The sequence below is a fragment of the Ciona intestinalis genome, chromosome 7 (assembly GCF_000224145.3).
Source record: "Ciona intestinalis chromosome 7, KH, whole genome shotgun sequence".
Lineage (NCBI taxonomy): Eukaryota > Metazoa > Chordata > Ascidiacea > Phlebobranchia > Cionidae > Ciona > Ciona intestinalis.
In genome coordinates, this window is record NC_020172.2 from 2,719,855 (window position 1) to 2,740,409 (window position 20,555).

Here is a 20,555-nt window from a genome sequence, read left to right on the forward strand (position 1 = left end):
ACGTGACACATGGAAGGTAACATCTTATAAAGGAGCGTGGTATTACAACGTCGTGTGTGAGAAAAAAACAGCTGGAGGCTGCTTGGAGAAAAACCCAGTAAGAATTACATTAAATGAATAAATAAATGAATGCAACTTATTTAACTCCTGTTGTGGGGTAATACAGTTGTTGAACACGGATGTTCTGTTTCATACACCTCGTGCCTGCGTACAAGTTACCTCGTATGTTACTTTGTAGGTGATTTAATATATATTTTATTCTCTGGGGATATGGTCCACCATTGTGACCAACAATGTAACCTAAGATTTAGACCATAGATGGCCTATTACCCCTAAACCCAGGAGGCTACTGCATTTAAAGTAAAGAATGCAAAAGGTGCCCAAAAACAAAATATCTGGTTCATTCAGTTTTAGGTCTAGTTGACTAGTTTTAAATATGAGAATACCTTTACAACATTGTGCGTAGTTTAGTTTTAAAGTTATAATTGGCTGTACACCAACCCAGTAAGACCATACGAGGAATATTTATAATGAAAAGCTCTGTAAACTGTCATACTAAAACAAATACATATGTAATCCTCAGTGTTACGTGTAACAAGACGTATGAGCCTGTGTTATGTGACAGGTAAAATTTCTTGGAAAAAAAACATGAACAATGACTTGTCACAGGTTTATGACAATTTCCATGAAAAATGACCACTGTACAGTGTTGTGTATCTAGAGGATAAATGTTTTCAATTTTTAAAGTAGGACTTAACATTTAAATAATTGATTTAAGGTATGGGGTATAAAATTGCTCCAACCCAGTGGTCACTAATGGGTTGTCTGAATTGTCAGCCATACATAACTCATACATCTATAGAGTTTGAATTCTGTATGGCTGATACACATTGTAACTCATAAGCAGATACTGTTGTTGTCATGCCACAAGATAATACAAGTTACATTCATTATTTACACACATATACAAGAAGTTTGGGCGTTGTAGTAATATGCCAACTCTGCCTTTAATTCTCTTACAAAACAATTTGCAGGACACTTTTATGCAAAACCCACAGTTTCGATTTGATGTGACGGATACCAAAGTGGGAAACCCGCCCACAATTATGATCCAACTTCAACAATCAGAATCACAAATTCATCGAAGGGTGAAACAAAATCCAAACGGTTCAATTGGCTTCCACATTGCAAGGGTAAGAACTAAAACTTAAATATAAAGCTTTTTTATTTGCAATGGCCGCTTATTTTTGTTTTTTATAGTTTTTTTTAGTAATAGCGTAATAATTCAGTAATAGTTTATTTTATTAATATTTTATTTATTAGCAATGGCGCATTAAAACAATTCAGTGTTACATTCCATTCCATTTTTGTGTATGCCATGACCTTCCCAATGTAGAGTATAAAACGCATTTCAATTTGTTATTTTTTAGTTTGCTATTAGGCAATTAACACACACCAATAAAAAAGTGGGGGTCTGTAACATATACATCCAAAAATCATTTTGTGGAAGTATACAGCATTATAAAGTATATTCTGTGCTATAAGTAACGAAATTTCACAATAAATTTTAAGCAATGGCAACATAATGTTTACTGAGTTTTATTTTGCTAGCAATTTTGAAATTAGTGCAAAATATGTTTAATACATGTAAGACCATACTCGGTAGTATATCCAAGCATGTAGTGAAACTTTGTATCCATATGTTACTTATCTTATTTCTTGGAATCTTTGGTTTTAGGTGGAAATTAACAGACAATACAAAATGCATCAGCCTATATTTAAATGGACAGCTCATCCCTTCACTAAAGATAGATCTGCTTTTGCTAAACTTAATTTGCCGGAGGTAAGCGGGAAATTAAGTTGTCAATTTTTATATATAATAACATTAAAGAGTATATATGACAAATAGAATTCTATTTAAATAAGAGACTGACGATGCCATTTAGGCGAAATATATTTCTCTATTACTACTAGTGGTTGGACTTGATTTTTGTTGGTTCTGTTTTCGTAGCACCAGATTATTATTAAAGAGTATATATATATTATATTTCATAGTAATGCGCCAAATTTGGGCAATGGGGTAATGGGTGTTAGGGTAATGGGCCAAATCTGCCCAAAATGGGTTCTCGGCAAAACTCTACCCACATAGAATAGATTGTTACAGTTTAACTGCAGTTATAAAATTATTCATTATTATCCATTTTTCACTTCTTTTTAAACGTCAATTAAAAGAATGTAACTATTTTAAAAAAGTTAACAAAAAAGTTTACACAAACAACAAAACATGCCACTCTTGTCAACTGAATAATGTGTTTTTATTAAATTTTTGAACATATTTGAAAAATTTGAGTAAAATTGAAATTGGGAGTAAAACTTCTTAAGATTGCTGTTCTTAAGTTACGTTTGCTCCATTCTTCATGGGTTCTTATTTATAGATCCCTAAGTTGACATAACAGCTCATTGTTACTTACTGTGCCCACGGAAATAATGTGATTTGTTTGTTAATTTACCAAGAATTGTTTGTATGTAATAATAGTACACAAACCCCTTACAATGTTTAAGTAATACAAATATCTCTTGTTTTTGTTTATACGCTAAGGGTGCATAGGATTAATGTATAAAATGTTTTTCATTCTGTAACAAATATTTGTTTAAATTTTATAAAACAGAAAAATACGTGAAAACTGTAAAAAAAATAAAAAATAAATATAGTAGGGTGGGGGAAGATGGGACATCTTTTCATTTTATTTTCTCGTCCTGTTCGGTCGTAAACAAAGAATAATTTACAAATCCCATATACCGTTGTTAGTTGTTTTAAACACGAACGGGATATTCGATTATTAAGTGCTAAGGGTGTCCCATCTTCCCCCACCCTACTATATGTTTAAATTACTTGCATCTAAAATAAGTCCCAAAGTTTAAGATAATTTAAAACGATCAAATTTGATCTAATTCTTATACATTGTAATTTCAGGGTAGATATGTGATTATACCTAGCATGGAGGAACAAGGGATTAACAGGGATTTCCTTCTCAGAGTTTTCTGTGAAACAAACCTCACTTTTTGGTATGTGTATATAGTATAATATAAATCTCATGAATTTATCCTTCGGCGCTGGAACAAAGTGGTTAGTGCGCCTGCCTTTAACCCAGAGGTAATGGGTTCATGGCTCGTCGCTGCTATTATTGTGTTGGTGTATGTGTTATTAGGCAAGACACTTTAATGGCACTTGCTCCAACCCAGTGGTCACTAATAGGTTGTCTAAAAATCAGCGATACATGAAAAAGTGAAAAAATACATTTATTTAACCAAATAGTTGTTTTTGCCTGGATGTTACACTCAGCAACATATTGACACTGCATGCCTGAATGTTTCAATATGTAATTTTATAATGCTTAGACTACTTTCACCTAAAAGTATATAAACTGTTTGCTCTTGCAATAAACTAATTAAGCTGTCTACTATTAAATCCATAAAATCACATTTACAGTGAGTTGAATGGTGAGTACCCACCCAAGACTTGCATGAGTGGTTTAACAGGATACCCGAGTTCTGCCATCAGTGTTAACGTTGTGAATGGAGTAAGACTGTTTAATGAAGAGAATGAACGTAAGTTGAATTGCTCCATTTAAGTTTCCAATGGGTTTAGAATTGTATGAGCCATTGTAATAACAGATACCCAGCAAATTGTGCACAAATAACAGATATCCAACAAATTGTGACAATTTTTGCATCACATTGGTTAGCCTGCTTTTAACCTAAAGAATACAGTTTCGAGCCTTGATGCTGCTACCATTATTGGGTTATGTGTTCTTGGGCAAAGTATTAAAAAGAAATTGCTCCAACCCAGTAGTCCATGAGTTATCTAAATTGTCGTCTAAAAATACTATTCAAACTCTAGTAGTCTATGCATCGTTTTTTCACATCGTATTTTTTTCTTTGCAGTGGGTAACGTCTACGTCAAAATGACATGTGAGGGTGTCACAGTTCGTTCCAAGACGTTTCGTGAGAATTCGGAACCCTACTTTGATGCTGGCGCCATCTTTTACAGGAAGGAAAACAGATACCCTGTTGTCTTCGCGGTAAGTGACCTATCAGTTGAGGATGTCCTAGTAATAGCATGTGCTGTCATTGATCTATGGATATTTATATGCATAGATTGTGGATGTGTAGGTTTTTGTCATTAGGTTATAAGTTTTTATAAAGCTTCTTCTTTAGGCAGGTTTTTCTAATGGTACACTTTGCAAAAGCTTGCCTGATATTGCACCGTTTTATTTCTGGCGCAATGATTAGCATGCATAGACAGCATATTACCGTGGGCCAAAACACTTTACACGCCAGCAGTTCCTTGTTTGTATTTAACAATTGTTTTTGTTCAGGTTTATCATGAAAATCGTGTCTGTGATGAGTTCATTGGACAGGGTACAGTCTCTGGTAACGTAGAGTTCCAAAAACAACCAGTAGAAGTTCCTCTGTTTGCGAAGAACAGCTGGAAAGCGCCAAAAAGATTCCCTGGTACTCTGTACGTGAATGTCCAAACTGCTGACAGCATAAAAGGCCTTTAGACCATGCTGAGTTTGAACTATCTTCCTAAGGGTTGACTCTGCAATCAAAAGTACATTGTACAGTTTAAGTTTTTGAAACAGATGAGATTGAAAGTTCTTTTCCTGCATTGTGTGTACTTACTGTATTACCTAGCCTTTTCTATGTGGATTTTGCAGTGTTTTTAGAATCAAGTTTTCTTAGAATGATATCCTGTCAGTGTTTCTAACTATCAAGTTGCAATCGTTTCCTGTTTACCTATGTCTTTTGAGTGTCCTTGGCGGTACTGCACTGTTTCTGTTTTTACTACTGTTTGTTAGCATTTAGTGCAATAGTTTTTTGTAATTCTATAAAGCATGCAAAATACTCTATAAGCTGTATATATATTTATGTTTTTTTGTTTCTTTGCTTTCCAATGCAAAAGGTACCACAATCTTTACCTATAAACTGAGCATATGTTATATGTGTTCTTTCAGTACTGTATAGACTTGATTTACTAGTGCCCCTTTTTTGCAGATTACCTTGAAGCCTTAAGCAGCATATATCGCATATTTACTTTTTTCCAAAGCCCTAGATTTTAACTTTTTTTTTGAAAATGCTTAAAACCGAAAAAAGCAATTTTCCAGAAATGTAAATGATTTTGTTTTAGAATTCCTGATCTTGAATTATATAGCAATAATTTCCATGCACCTGTAAAGTATAAATAATTTCAATTTTTGTACATATAAAACAACATAAACAGAAGTTTTCCACTGTACAAAGGTTACAGACGACATTGGGTCAAATTGCACTTTCTGTAAATAGTCCAGTTATAAAGATTGGAGTTTATTTTCAATTATTGTATATAAGTCACATTGGTGGATTGGTATTATATATTATGCAGAGATTGTTGATCACAGTTAACTAATAAACACATTCACAGAAGTTTTACTTTTCATTTCTGTCAGGTCTTCAATATTTTATGTTCATCGTCCTTTCTTCTCGCTTCGCACAGAAATTTGCTCATTTTAAACATTTTATCTTTGTCAGGGCATTAAGGTAGACTTTTTAACCCAAATTTGATAACTTTATGGGAAGTAAAAGAATAACTATTCAAAGTTGCAGTTCAGAATTTTGAAAAACTGCAGATCAGAAAACTACTAATCTAATTTTAGGTAAACACCATAGTAAGAGAACCTTTGAACCCAAATTTTGTAACCTTTATAAGAAGTTAATAGTAAAAATTTAAATTTCTTTTGCAGGCTAAAGTTATTAAAATTTACTAATCTCCTCCTGCCCTATAGGCTTAAGAATCTTAGTGTTCTATTTTTTATTATAAATGAATTTAACTTTATCCTTGCATGGCCTGAAAGAGAGAAAGAATTTTGTTGTTTTTTCTTTTATGTGTGGCAGAACGTAGACAACCCATTAGTGACCAATGGGGTTGAGCAATTGGCGTTGAGTGTTTTGTACGAGGACACATACGTCTACAATGATAGCAGCGCAGAGCCTAGAACCCATTACCTCTGGGTTAGAGGCATAGGCGCCAACCAACTGTGCCTCGGTACTGGACAACGATGTAAATTGGCAGTCCGTGCTCACAAGATTTTCCTATCAGATATTATTTATTGATTGCCCACTGGGAAAGCGACATTAATGAAAGAAAAGAATCAGAAATACGGGCGTTAAGCAAGTGCTCTCCTACCAGCGAAGTTACGACAAAAAGAGAATTTCCTCATAGTTTCATAAACAGTGGCGATAATTTTGTCACTGCGTTGATATCCAAGCAAAGAATTAGGAAACATTCCCGCACATTTGTTTAACCAAGGAGATTAAACTCTTTGGTTCAATGAGGGGAAAATGCTATAAAAATATGCAAAAAGTAATGAATTAACTAAAAAGCATGAATATACATAAATTCTTGGGTATATGTGCAACAGTCGTCTCTTTCGGTAATATTTTGGATCTCCAATTAGGGCAGCTACTGTGTTAATTAAGGAATTAATCAGAAATATAGCAATGGTTATTCAATATAATAGTATTGCAAGTGTATCATTGCAATACCTTTGGCTATAATGCTATATAGTTTTCTCAAGGCGTTGAAATTGCACAAGGCAGGATGTGTGTGATTCAAAACTTGCAGACATAGGTGCAAAACATTGAAAGAGAGATGTGTTGCTGGGAATACACGAAAGTAATTGCCCGATTACAAAGTTAGGAATGTTCAATCACTGCCCAGTAACTTGATTTTATGCAGAGTAAAAACATTAAGAAAACAAGATGCATTTTTTCGGACACAAAAAGTGGCCAAACTAGACATAAAAGAGCCTGTAGACTCCTACAGTATGGTGTTCGGATATCACAAACTCGAAAAACTTTGTGTAAAAAAATGTGTTTCGTTGATCATGTCGGAAAAACGTCAACTGGAAAAGTCGAAACTTTTTCCGAACACATTCTTTCACTTGACAAGGCGTTAACGATTGTACTATGATTACAACACAATCAAATCGACTAGCATAGTAATATAATGGCCACAGAGGGCATAAAAGACAATACTTGGTTAAAAATCTCCTGCATTTCAATTCAGAGTGGTCAGGAATCCTTGAAAAAGTAAATTTTGTGACAGAAATTGCCTCAAATTTTTTTTCCGCCAGTTTCTGAGATGAGTCTATGTTAGTTATTTTATACAAGAGGTTATAACTATAGATTGAAAATACTGCAGCAGCATCTTGACTTTGGCATTTTCTTATTCAAGACATGCTGCATGGGCTATGCTAAAGGAATTCAATATTTTTGACCCGCAAATATAATTTTTTGCTTCTTTTCAGCTGCTGGAGCTGAATCTGCTGCAATTTTTGACAAAATCTGATCAGGAAACCTATAATTTCGGTGCAAAGAATCAATAATTAGTTCAAAATCCTTTCTAAGTGTGAGATACTGTAGATTTTGACTTTTTTGTTTTGTGGTGTTTGTTGTTAATGGTCACGCCTCCAATTCAGTCGATCACGTGACATAGTTGCCACAGTAACATAAGGAATCACATCATCCGTTTCGCAACCTCCTTCGCAGCGAGGATCAGTGGATTCAGGGAGGCGAGAGGAGCGGACTTCTGAAGGAACGGATGCTGAAAAGAAGAATGTATTTTTTAAAATTCATTTAACATAAAAAAATTGTGGGGTAATGAGCCAAATCTGGCCTAAACCCCAGGTCCACACAGACCTCACCCATACAGAATCATAAAAAAAAGGTTTATGCAGTTTTAATTCTGTTAAGGTTCACCATAAGATATTTACTTAACTTAAATCACGCCAGAGGATTTTGGTCCTTATAATATGGTGTCTAATAATCTGTTAAACTGTATTTATTTAAAACAAAACTTACCATAAGTAGTTCTACAGCACTAGATCTCTGGTCAACGTCCATTTCCAGACAGCAATGAAGAAAGTCATGAAAAGTGTCGGATAATCTCTCAGGTTGTTGTATCTCAGGTGTTCCATTAGTTGCAATTAAATACAAAGCCTGGATGGTATTTTCTATGCTTATTAATGATAAAAAAACATACTTTGTTATTTTTTTCATAACTCCCACAGTATTACAAATTCATAAAATATGCATTGTATAAAAAATGATAAACCTAAAAACAAAAGTAAAGTGGGCATATTTTAGGTTTATATACTATGAGTGTTAACTTTAATTACATTTTAAATCTCATAAATAATACAACATATACATTCTATGAAAAACAGAATGTTTATATGTCATAAAATATATGTCTACTTACTAGAAAAGTAAGTTTGAAGTGATGTAGGAATTAGGCCAGAGTTGCCTATTCCATTACCGCATATGGATATGTTATATTATATATATACCCTAATATAATATCTACTTTACCCTGAGAGGATTCTCATTTAAATATGGAGGTTCTCCTTCAACCATTTCTATTGCCATGATTCCAAGACTCCAAATATCAACCTAAGAAATAGAATTCACATGTAAGCAACTAAAAATTTCTTTTTGACAATACAATATTAGTTTTGATGGCATGAAAACATCAGTAAAAATCATACATTCTTCATGAAAAAGTTTTCCTTTTCAATAAAAAGAATTTGGCCATTACCAAACACCAAGACTGCTTATAATCTATATAATTATAAATATAAATAAACGTAACTTATTTATTCTCACATGATTACATGACAGGGCAACCACAGTACCGATTGATAGTGACAGTGTGTGTAACTTTATAAATAATTATGTTTTTTCATTGCCGCCAATTTGGAAATCCCAATGGACAAATGGTTTGGTGAAATTTACGCTAAGTGTATTGCCCAAAAACACATAATTTTTATATATTGTAGTTAAAATATATTCTACACTCAACATTATTTTTATCAATATCAGTTTAAAGCTGTATTATACTTATTTTCAATAGAGCTTTTCCATCTATGCATCATACCTTAGGTCCATAAGCTTTCCTTGTAACAACTTCAGGTGCCATCCAGTATGGAGTTCCAACCATGGTGGATCGTTTGCTTTGCTCAGGTGTGATTTGGGCACAGAATCCAAAGTCGGCTGTATAGCAACATTAAGTAATTACAGTGGGGAAACAAAAAAACATTGTAAAGTAGAAATGACTAGATCACTAGATTCTGGTTTGTGTTTGTGAATAGTCACTTTTTGTAGGTTCTGGTTGAGACCTGGGATTTAGGCCAGTTTGGCCCATTGCTCACATTGTAAAGTAGACATGGTTTGTAGTTTTTTGCTGTTTTCAGTCGGGGAAAATGACAGGAAATTAGTGAAAATAGCAATGTATTTGAGCTATTTTATTGTAAAAAAAACTTTAAACACTGGAATCCAGTTTGAGGTGTGTTAAAATTTATCAGTTTACACACTTATATTTTACGCAAATTAACTTTTTTTAGTAAAACACAAAAACATTTTACTCAACTCACTCAAACTAGAATACAGACAACCATTTCCCATACACACTGTTTTAAAGCATGAAATGCCCAAGTTAAACCCATGGTATGTATATTGAATATATATAAAGTATTCTTACTTAGTTTAACACTGCCTTGCATCCCCAGTAGAATGTTATCACTCTTGATATCACGGTGTATAACATTACGACTGTGTAAGAACTCCAATGCTTGCAAACACTGCATGGAAAACCATGTTAGATGATTTGATAACCAAGACTTAAGACAAAGAATGCAACTTGCTTTATCCTCGCGTGGCTGGGAAATGACAGTCGTTATAACACAAGTGTAACAGGAATGTAACTTTGTGGGTGATTGTTGTTTGTTTGGAGGATTTTTGTTAGTTTTTTTTTTGTATGGCCTAAAATTTAGACAACCCATTAGTGACCACTAGGTTTAAGCTACTACCGTTAAGTGTTTTGCCCAAGGACATATAAGCAATTAACTCTATTTCGGGCATGGCACAATGGTAGCAGAGACGAGCCTTGAACCCATTACCTCTGTGTCATAGGCATGCACGCTAACTACTGTGTCATGGCGCCAGAAGTAGAGTTTATTGAACTAATAAACATAGTAGGCAGTCTTGTTATATTGTAGACCAAACAGTGAAATAAAATTATAGTATTATGTACCAGATGAACTGAAAAACTAAGCTTGGTAGCAGAAACAGATTGAAGTTAATTAACCTACTCCACTAAACATAGTAGGAGTCTCATTGCATGAGAAATGATGTCATTTATTTATCCTTCCATTGCAGAGCAACTTTACAAGTTATAAACGGGATGTTTTTTTAAACACTCTGTCCCTATTTAAAAGTCTTCATGTTTATAACTTTGTAAATTGTATTTTGGAAAGAGAATTTTTTCTGTATGGGTGACAATTTAAGCAACAATAGTATCTTGCTCTCTTGTATACATGCCTACAATGGTAGCAGCAACAAGCCCCTTGGTGCATGCATTTCAAACAATGGTTCTTCATAGATTGTCTAAATTGTCAGCTATAGATTAAAAGAATCCCCAAAAAACAATCACTCATTAATGTGTAAGTAACTTGTAAGCAAGCCCAAGATGAAAAACAAACACTTGAGTTTTAACAACAGTTATTACCCACCACACAAGATTAAATAAGTTACATCCATTCATAAAGAAATTCTTATTTTATACAGTAAAAAAGTTAAGCCATGAAAATGGTAAAAAGTTAAAGTAATACCTCTGTTTTTGCCCACACACAAGATTAAATAAGTTACATCCATGCATTTAAAAAAATTCTCATCTCATACAGTTTAAAAGTTAAAGTAGTACCTCTCTGTCGTTGCCCACCTCGTGAGGATAAATAGGTTAAACCCATTCATATCGACAAACTCTCATTTTATAAAGTAAAAAAGTTAAATTGTTAAAAAGTTTAAGCATTACCTCTCTACACACAGCAGCAATCTGTCCTTCATCCATGCATGTTTCAGTAACAACATCAGTGAGTGAACCACCAGGTAAATACTCCATGACCACCCACAGTTCTTCACCCTGGGTTTTGTGGCAAAATTTTAGGGGAAATTAGTAGAAAACTGGTCCAAAAGTGACATTTTGCGCCATTTTGGGGAATTAGTAGAAAAGTGGTCCAAATTTTGACATCTTCTGTCATTTAGGGGTATTAGTAAAAATCTAATCCAAATTTTGACATTCTGTGTCATTTAGGGGTATTGGTAGAAAAGTGGTCCAAATTTCGACATTTTGTGTCAAAATTTGGGGGATTTAGTGTTTTTAAATATTTTAGGACTTAAAAATGTTACTCTGCACCTACATGTTTATTCACAGACGTTTCAGTAGAGAAACCAAGAGGTAAATATGAATAATGTTAAAGGTGACCGCCGTTAGCATCAAAACAGGCCTTGACCATTCATATTTTTTTGTAAACCATTATTTTGTTTAGTTTCTTACAAATATTTATATACCTTTAAATAAGCATCAAGGTAGTTCACAATGTTGGCGTGTTTGTTTTCTCGCATAACAATAATCTCATTAATAATTAGCTCCTTCTTGGGTTGCTGGGAAAGATTCATCTGTTTGATCGCCACCTGGTCACCAGTGGCGACATCCTCGGCAGTAAATACTGTTCCTGAAGCCCTGGGATTCAAATAAAGGAATGAGAAGGCAAAAATGTATTTGGGTTAGTTTTTTCGATCTGTGGTAGCCTTCCGTAACTAAAAAAAAGGAATTCATTTTTAGTAATGTGGCAACGCCCTTAGCAGTAAATACTGTTCCTGTACAAAGAAACTAAAGGTGTAGATTTATTTTTTGTTTTGATCATTGCACAAGCGTTTTTTTTTTGTTTGGGTCTAGAAAAATGTAACAAAAAGGTTACACTAATAGGTGTAAGACTGTGGTGCTAAAATTATGTTTTTTTTTTATGTTATACTGTTCAAAGTTATGGTAATTTGTCACCGAGTTATTCTTAGTGTTTCCCCTTATGAAAAACTACACAATACTGTACAGTATGGATATGGTTTGGTTTTAAAATGTCCTTTTCCCAGTACTTTGGGTATCTATGTATGACCCGAAAGTACCTGAAAATCAGGCACCAATCTTTTTAAAACACAGGGGAGTTAGGGGTAGTTAGACACAATCGTTTAAAACAAATCTAACTGATTAGTTGTATAAAAGCTTGTATAAAAGCTTTTACAACCTATGTGTTAAACTAAAACCACAAGTTATATTTTGTTTTGGTGTGCAATAGTACACACATCTTCCTATTCAAATACATTACAGCCTGCATTGAGAACACTTTATGCTACAAAAATGTCAAGCTTTAAATACATTAGGTACAGTTGTACGGAACGTGTTTGAAATTTTGGTAACTTTTTGATGGGAGTTAGTTGGCCAGTTAACAGCACAAATGTTTAATAAGGTCTAGGAAGTAATATTAGCAATGTATTGAAAAGTTGCCAAATGAAAATAAAGGGTAATGAGAAACGCTCATATACATTATCAGCATAAATGACGCAACATGTTACACACTACTAGTGTAAATTAATGAGAGTAAACAACAAATACCAAAGGCTACATTGCACTCACAGTATTTACATTTATAAAAGTGTTCGAACAGGTCCAATTTAAAATAGTTTTAAAATTAAAAGTCTATAGCTAACTTTACACACGATGCTAGATAAGTAAATTTTATATTGAAGACTATTACTAGTTTAATAACACTATTTATATTTTGATTCATAAAATTATAAGAATACAGTGTTACTTAAGTAACCACACAGTAAGGACCAATAAAATTTATAAACAAAATTTCAAAATGTTCCATAAAATTATTTTTAAAATTAAAAGTGTATTCCTAATTTTACACACAATACTAGTTTATAAAAACTTTAAATACCAGTATATATAACACTATTCAGATTTTGCTTCAGTCTTATAAGACAGTGTTACTTAAGTAGCCCTTCAGTAAAGACCGCATAAAACTGGTTTACACCGGTTTATTTCCGTTCAAGGCTAATAATAGTTGAACAGAGTACTGTGTGTAGTATATGAGCGGACATAAGGTATTTTAGTGCACCATGTACAGCATGGATATCGGATCCTATTGCAACACTATTATATTCCTGAATGGTAAACTGAAACACTATGCGACTACTTTACATTATATATATATTGGTATACCGTGGTAGGTTTAGGTAATATGACCATGTTTTGTTGTACTTTATCGTCCCATTTGATAGTAAACAAAGAATATTTACAGAATAAACAGCTTTCCAATGACTTCAAAAGAGCTTGTTAATTGGTAAAAGCACGGTTACAATATATATTATATATATATATATATATATAATAGGCTATACATATAATTGATTAGGCCTATTATGTATTCCTTACCCTTGTCCAATTTTATCGAACTTGGTGTATCTTGTTTCTGGGTTTCCCACACTCACAATGGTTCCTGGTTAGGATTATTAAATCATTTCATTATTAAATATACTTGGGTAAAAATATGAAAAATGACAGACAAAAAACATTAGAGGGCATTGCTTATGGGATAGTGGTGATAGTTATATGCAATGGCAAGAACTTTGTAAAGAAATGGACTGCTGACATCAAGGTAAAGCCTGTAAAAGGGATAATTTTTAGGGATGTGCTGGAGTTCGCCGAGCACTAATAACGCCATCAAGGAGAAAGGCATATCAGAACAAACTTTGGGTTAGCGCTTGGCGGGTGTTACGGGTTAGTAGATAATATAGGAGAATTCTTAACTAGTACCAGAAATTGATATAGTATAGGGTGGGGGAAGATGGAAGACCTTTTAACTCTATTTTCTTGACCTATTTGGTAGTAAACAAAGAACATTCAAAGAATTATAAAACCGCATCTTCACGACTCCCATTGTTGTTAATTGTTTAAAACACGATTTTTTGACATTAGGCGATAAAAGTGTCCCGTCTTCCCCAATCCTACTATATAGTTTGTTGTCTTAACTCACTTAGCTTTGCAAGAACTTCTTCATCAGAAATCTTGGATTTTTTCTGTTTTTCAGCTCGTTTTATTGTCCCTGGTTGAGCTGGTGCAGAATTCTGTGTGGTTTGGGTGGTTGGGGAGGGACCAAGGGGGTCAATGACAGATCGGGTGTATATCTATGTAAGAGGGAGGTTGATAAGGGTTAATTTTAAAAATTACTTTTTTTGGACTGTTGTACAAAGACGTATTTGTCCTGCTTTTAAAAAATTGTATTTTTTTTGGTAAAATGTTTAAAATTGGCGCCGTTTTAAAAAAATTGGGTAATAGGTTCTAAAAATTGGAACTTTTATGACAAAAAAATTTGATTTTGGCTTTTTCAAAGAAATAATATTACTCTTTTTAACCAAAAACTTGACAATTTTAAAAAATAAATAAGTCAAAGTGTGGCTAAAATTCGGTGCAATTCCCAAAAGAACTAATAGAATAGAGCAGGAAACAGCTGAATTTCTTAACTGGATTATACAACAGTAGACTCCACTATATGTTTGGGGAGATCATGATTCATACTCATGCTCTATACGTAATGTAAACAATTGAAAGTTGCCCTGAATCAACTAAGGAGTTATAATCATTTTGAACAAAATCTTAATGTTTTATATATAAAAACAAAATTAAAAAGTATTTAATTTGTTTGAAAATGTTAAAAAATGTGTAAATATAGTTGAAAATATTAAAATTATATTGATTTAAAATAAAAAATGAAATATTAACTAAAAGAAAACTAAACTAAAAAAGTAAATTATTACCAAAAAATGTCAAAAAAATGTGGTATATATATATATTATATATGGTTTAGTATATATATATATATGGGAAAAATATATATTATATATGGGAAAAACAACTGAAGGAAAACATTTCTTATGTTTTGTTCGTGAAGACGTTTCAGTTTAAACAAAATACAACATCGACTGTGGGCCGAGGATATTACACACCTACTTAACCACACAAGACACAATCCTTTATATATATACAATTACAATATGTATGTTATGTATGTTGAAATATATGTGTAGTGTAGTTATTTATATAGGGATATTTAAAGAATGAAGTGTATTGAACTATAGCTTTAACAAATAGGTTTATTATAAGCATTTATATAACCTTTTAGAAATTAGAATGGAAACACTAAACCGTTTTTTTCATATTTTATTATTATGTATAAAGATTTGATAAAATAGAATAGAACATTAATAAACAAATTTGTTTCAGTTTTTTTTTATGACTAAAGAGCTTTTTTTTTATTGTTTTTTTTTATTTTGACAAAAGTGAAAAATTTAAAATGACAAACAGTGAAACAGCAAAAAGTAACATCTTACTGATTTTGTGTAATCGGGTCTAGGAGCAATTTCAGGAGGGGACCCGTCATCGTCACCAGAATCACTGTCTTTGTCATCAGAATCATGCTGTCTGTTGCTGTGAGGGGGTAGGGGGGGCTCGTTTTGCCGCGAGTTTTGTATGTTGAGGGTAGGCTGATTGAAAAAGGGATTTTAAAGCAATATATTTTGGGGATAAATATTTTGTACGAGAAATAGGAAGCAAAATGCAAAAAAAAAAACATTAGGCAGAAGAACATTTTGTATTGTCATTTGGAGGAACCACAGCCAAGGGCTTGACAAAATTACAGTTGTCAATTATCTAGCATAAAGGGATTCCAAATGTTTCCCAAAAGAATTTTAAAGGCTTCCAATAGCAATACATAGGTTGTAATTGGTAACAAAGTTTAGAAAAATTATTAAATTTAGTAACAAGATTTTAAATTGCCAAAATTATTACAGAATTTCCTAAAACCTCTACTATACTTTTATCTTACACAATTTTCGAAGATGTGTTATGTAGTATGACACATATGTCACATTCTAATTGATGAACATTGTGTGTACATTCACATGAGATAATAAGCCATGTTTATCAAGTCAATATTGCCCTATGTCACATATGTAAACTGAAATTCAAAAATAATAACGAACACATTATGCTCACTTTTAAAACAGCTTGGGATTGGTTATAGTTAGCACTATTCTTCATCACATTCATATACTTCTGGTCAGGACCTTTCTTTTCAGATTGATCGTAAAATTCTAAAACCTGGAAATAAAAAAAAAACAAAAAAATATTTATATTATATAAATATAGCAGATTGGGGGAAGTTGAGACACCTTTAGAACATAATATCCAAATATCCTGATCATTTTTTAAACAAATAACAACGGTCTACGGGAGTTGTGAGGTTACAGTTTTATATTTTTGTATGTTATTTGTTTACTACCAAATAGTCCAGGAAAATAGAAAGAAACACTGTTCCATCTTCCCCCACCCTACTTATACCAGTTTTTGAATAAAAAACAAACTGTTTTAATCATTACTTAAAGTGATTCTCGATTATGATTTACATACAACTCATGGTACATCATACATGAAGGTTTTCCAGGCCAGCCGGTACACAAGTAATGTGTTATGTCTTGTGTTTATCGTAATAGGTTTTACCAATAAAAAATTAGCGGTATAAACATGAAATAATATCATCATTTTAAGTAATGCCCTGAAGTGTATTTTTTAGAAAAAGGGGGTAAGATAATTCTGCATCTAACAAAAATAGATGCAGGAGTAAAAAAATAATATTGCTGCTTTACAGCATTGGTAAAAAACACACAATTTTTCTGTCATAATCATGGTGTACTGAAGTGCTAATTAAACCCCTACAGGTGTCATTTACCTGTAAAACAGCTTTGGGGTTTTTGGCTTGTTCGGATTTGCTGATGTTGGATGTTTGAAGCAGTCGTGACCATTGTTGCGGCATTCCCTGTGAAATACATGGGTTTTAATTCAATTCTCTCACATAAAAGATAGGTAAAAACTGTAGTACAGCTCTACAATTTTTATAGATATTATCAACAAGAAAACAAAGTTTTCTTCTTACATTACGTGTGTTTAATTCAATGATATCTCAAAAAACAATAAGTGAAAAAAACTGCAGTAAAGCCTACATGTTCATACCAAGATATACACTGGTTATGCTACTCTACAGTTCCCGTAGAGTAAACATTTTTAACAAATATATTTCCTTTTTTTATCTTACATCACGGTAAAGAAATATTAACCTTGTAAAACTATTAACAATTAAAATAAACGTAATGTAAAGAAATAATAACCTTAAAACAAAAAAATATGAGAGTCAAAGACATCTAATATCCATTTGCTACATAGTAATAAAAGAGATAGACCTTACACTATTAAAATTATTGAGAGTATTTTACCGTAAATTCTCCAGTGACTGCATCAAAACCAACATGGACAGTGTGTTCAAAGTCAGAAGGATATGATATTTCTGGTCTCTCCCGAACCTTTTCTTTTTTAGCTGAAAAAAGAAAGTGTTTTCACTCCATGAAATTCACCATGGCAGTAGGAAATTCTCACTGTGTTATTCATTACAGGGCAGAAAATTGCTATTACTAATCGCTGACACTTATTCAGATTTTGTACTTAAAAATAAGCTCTTGAGTAATGTTGTACTCTCAAAAAAAGGCATGGGGAAATTTTGTGATAGGTTAAGTTTTCACCGCAAAAATGTTGGCACAATTATGCAAAGTGAATTCATGGACTGTTGTTTGATTGTGTTGTGTACTTGTGTTACATTACTATAGTGAAGTGAAATCTACTTAAGAGTGTTTTCTTATCTTTAAGTATTCTCCATATGTTTATTGCATTGCTAATCCTATTGCTGTACAGATTAATGCATTGAATGGATTTTTAAAAACAGATTTTGGACAGCATATGCATATTTTTATTTTATTTTAAGCATCAAACCAATTGGAGTATTGGACTTCTACATAATACATAGTAAACTAACACTCTTGCTAAACCTGCTAAATACAGCTCAAAAATTTGTTTAGGAAAAATATGTTTTAACCATAAGTGTGTTTTAACCACTATTGTTTTGTTGCTAAATGCTACTTTTTGTTTTAAATATTCCAAACTTATTCTAGAATTATAACGATACAAACAACGGTGTCTAGTCTATAAACTTCAGCACTAGACAGCAAAACACTATAACTGACGGCAAAAACAGAATTAAACAGTTAAAACAAAACACATTCTTACATTTATCATCGCCGATAAAAATATTCTTCAGATTTTTCTTTTTTTTCTTTTCCGTCTCCGGCACTGAGGGTAAAGGCTTGGAGGTCTGCATATCTCCTTTGTGTGATGCAGATGTCATTCGAACGGGTGGTGCTGGGGGCTTATCTTCTGAATCACTGTCCATATCCCAGCTTTAACTTATTAGTAACCAAAGATTTTGACCTCAGGCAGAAAAAATTAACACCTAACACTGTTGGTTTAAACCTAATGAAAAAAAATGATCAAACAAATTGAAAAATGATTAAAGCTTTAAATTAGTATGTATCAAAACTGGGCAATTTCAGGAGATTCTATATGTTATTGTTATATAAGACTTTGTTTTTGGTGCAATAGGGTATATAAGCTTGCAATATAGCATTTTACCATTTGAGGCTTTTTAGTTTCACTCCTATGTCCAATGTATCTGTTTTGATCACAGTGACTTTTTATAAATTGTATCGTATGTCGGGATAAATGTAGCAGTGCTGCTTTATACAGTATGTACTAGCATTAATACACTGTTTTATTTCCAAATTATCCTTCAGTACTATCATTACTTTATAAATCATCACATAATATCCAAGCCTGTCTAGCACCATCAGTGTACAGAATTCCATATTCAATTTTACTATACTAAAAATTGACCAAACCGGTGCTAATGAGGTTTAGGTTTATGCCCATCAACATAGAAGTTTCTCGTAGCGGACGGAATCCTTACAACAATACCATCCAGTTCTTTACTGAGGATAATCTGACATGAGAGTCGTGAGTTCTCTTGGAGGAACGGAGCAAGGTCCAACATGTCTTCTTCTTCCTCGTCTATTTCGCTCAGTTTATCAAAATGGTTTTCGACGTAAACATGACACGTACAACATGCCAATGATGCTTCACAAGCCCCTTCAACGTCTAAGTCATGTTTTTGTGCCAAGTACATCACATTGTCTCCTACTTTAGCATTGATATCATGGGTCTCTCCGTCACGGTCAATGTATGTGATTTTAACTCGTTCTGCTTCAGGGCAAGCGTCGGCCTCGTCATTTAAGGATTCATTTGTGCTATGAAGTCTTGAAAATGGAAAACTGTACTGACTGGATTGTTTTTTTAATAAAGTTGAATGTCGTCTTAAAGGTTTAAAGTCAGTTGTTTTGAAAATTTTGTCTGATATTGAATTCGAAGTTCGTAAAATACAGGTATTGCTGAAACTGCGGCTAAGGAAAGTTCGAAATAACCCACACGTCTTTTGGTGTAACATACTTCAACGGAATGGGCTAAAATACGCTAAAGTAACATATAACACTATTCCCTGTGAAAGCTGTGAAAAAACATAGTCACAAATCTGAATAACAAGCAACACGACAAACAAACACAAAATCCACCATTAAATCGCATTACCATCAATGAAACATACACACATCTGTTCTGCCTTATAAAGCAAAGGGGCGTTTTGTGTATAAATTAAATTGAACACGGAAGTCATTTCGGCAGGAATTGAAAATACTCATACTCGTACTCGCGCCGAATGACAGGAATTGGGCGAAAACGAACTGAAACACACGTGCGGAAATCAGTATATTTTGTGTAATATCTCAATTAATTCCGATTTACTATAATTTAAAAAGTGCGTGAGAACACACACAAGAATTTAGAAAATACGAAAAACAGACACTTCTGTTAACAATCATAACCGGCTTTGGTTATAGAAAGCTGTTTTTTGATCCCCACTGAACTTTCAATGGTGTTCACTCAATTGACCCCATCAGAATCCAACTTGTCCCGCTCAATCTACACTGTACAGTAGATTCTACAGTACCACATCCAAAACAGACTCCGTACCCACTACATTTTGTATCACACCATACTAGTCTACATGTAGTCGCGATTTCGTATGGCCTATAAAAGAGCCCGGCCGCAACCGTGCTGCATAAAAGATCAGAAATATGATGAAGAAAATTTGCTTGGATTTTCTTCTTTTTAATTCACCCTTAAGCATTGTTTTTCTCAAATGTTTAAGATAGGAAAAGTAAAAACCAGGCGTCAGTGGTTTGAAATTAGGTATATGTATAGTAGGATAGGGGAAGATGGGACACCTTTTCATACCATTTTCTCGTCCCGCATTGTAGTAAACAAAAAACATTTAAAGAAATATAAAACCGTATCCTCACGACTCTAATAGACCGTTATTATTTGTTTAAAACATGGTCAGAATGTTTGGATATTATGTGCTAAAGGTGCCCCATCTTCCCCCACACCACTATATTATTATATTTTTATATTCAACTTTTTATTGCATTCAAAAGATTAGAACACGAAAAGTATCAGTGTGTATTATCTTTTTGTGTAATTTATACCACTCGTAAAATACATTTTGGCAGCACACTCACATTCAATAACTCGTATCAGCAATCCTAGACCACAGATCGTGTTA

At 33.1% G+C, this 20,555-nt stretch overlaps 3 protein-coding genes across 3 annotated transcripts; 1 reads left to right on the top strand and 2 right to left on the bottom strand.

Annotated features, from left to right (window-relative positions):
- Positions 1 to 10: 10 nt before the first annotated feature.
- On the top strand, positions 11 to 5,466 carry LOC100178915 (calpain-5-like). Its single transcript, XM_018812630.2, has 7 exons — positions 11 to 97; positions 1,035 to 1,193; positions 1,739 to 1,843; positions 2,975 to 3,066; positions 3,491 to 3,609; positions 3,946 to 4,082; positions 4,380 to 5,466. The coding sequence occupies exons 2-7, from the start codon at positions 1,044 to 1,046 to the stop codon at positions 4,563 to 4,565; spliced, it is 789 nt and encodes a 262-aa protein (XP_018668175.1). The 5' UTR covers positions 11 to 97; positions 1,035 to 1,043; the 3' UTR covers positions 4,566 to 5,466.
- A 661-nt stretch (positions 5,467 to 6,127) lies between these two features.
- LOC100178153 (serine/threonine-protein kinase PAK 1) lies at positions 6,128 to 18,826 on the bottom strand. Its single transcript, XM_002131063.4, has 14 exons — positions 18,113 to 18,826; positions 17,269 to 17,369; positions 16,728 to 16,814; positions 15,995 to 16,099; positions 15,331 to 15,483; positions 13,977 to 14,127; positions 13,376 to 13,439; positions 11,449 to 11,620; positions 10,913 to 11,020; positions 9,581 to 9,680; positions 8,978 to 9,093; positions 8,413 to 8,493; positions 7,903 to 8,040; positions 6,128 to 7,645 (listed from the first exon to the last, which is right to left on the bottom strand). The coding sequence occupies exons 1-14, from the start codon at positions 18,273 to 18,275 to the stop codon at positions 7,559 to 7,561; spliced, it is 1,626 nt and encodes a 541-aa protein (XP_002131099.1). The 5' UTR covers positions 18,276 to 18,826; the 3' UTR covers positions 6,128 to 7,558.
- LOC100175842 (adrenodoxin-like protein, mitochondrial) lies at positions 18,356 to 19,495 on the bottom strand. The gene has a single exon (XM_002131104.4). It carries the CDS (start codon positions 19,380 to 19,382, stop codon positions 18,786 to 18,788), a length of 597 nt encoding a protein of 198 aa, XP_002131140.1. The 5' UTR covers positions 19,383 to 19,495; the 3' UTR covers positions 18,356 to 18,785.
- Positions 19,496 to 20,555: the final 1,060 nt, after the last annotated feature.

Excerpts from the sequence above, each read along its gene's own strand:
- LOC100178915 (XM_018812630.2), top strand. The coding sequence starts at position 1,044 with ATGCAAAACCCACAGTTTCGATTTGATGTGACGGATACCAAAGTGGGA. Across the intron at positions 1,844-2,974 it reads CTAAACTTAATTTGCCGGAG|GGTAGATATGTGATTATACC; the intron begins GTAAGCGGGAAA and ends TTGTAATTTCAG. Across the intron at positions 3,067-3,490 it reads GAAACAAACCTCACTTTTTG|TGAGTTGAATGGTGAGTACC; the intron begins GTATGTGTATAT and ends TCACATTTACAG.
- LOC100178153 (XM_002131063.4), bottom strand. The coding sequence starts at position 18,275 with ATGGACAGTGATTCAGAAGATAAGCCCCCAGCACCACCCGTTCGAATG. Across the intron at positions 16,815-17,268 it reads CAGTCACTGGAGAATTTACG|GGAATGCCGCAACAATGGTC; the intron begins GTAAAATACTCT and ends TGTATTTCACAG. Across the intron at positions 8,041-8,412 it reads TAAATGAGAATCCTCTCAGG|GCTTTGTATTTAATTGCAAC; the intron begins GTAAAGTAGATA and ends AATACCATCCAG.
- LOC100175842 (XM_002131104.4), bottom strand. The coding sequence starts at position 19,382 with ATGTTACACCAAAAGACGTGTGGGTTATTTCGAACTTTCCTTAGCCGC.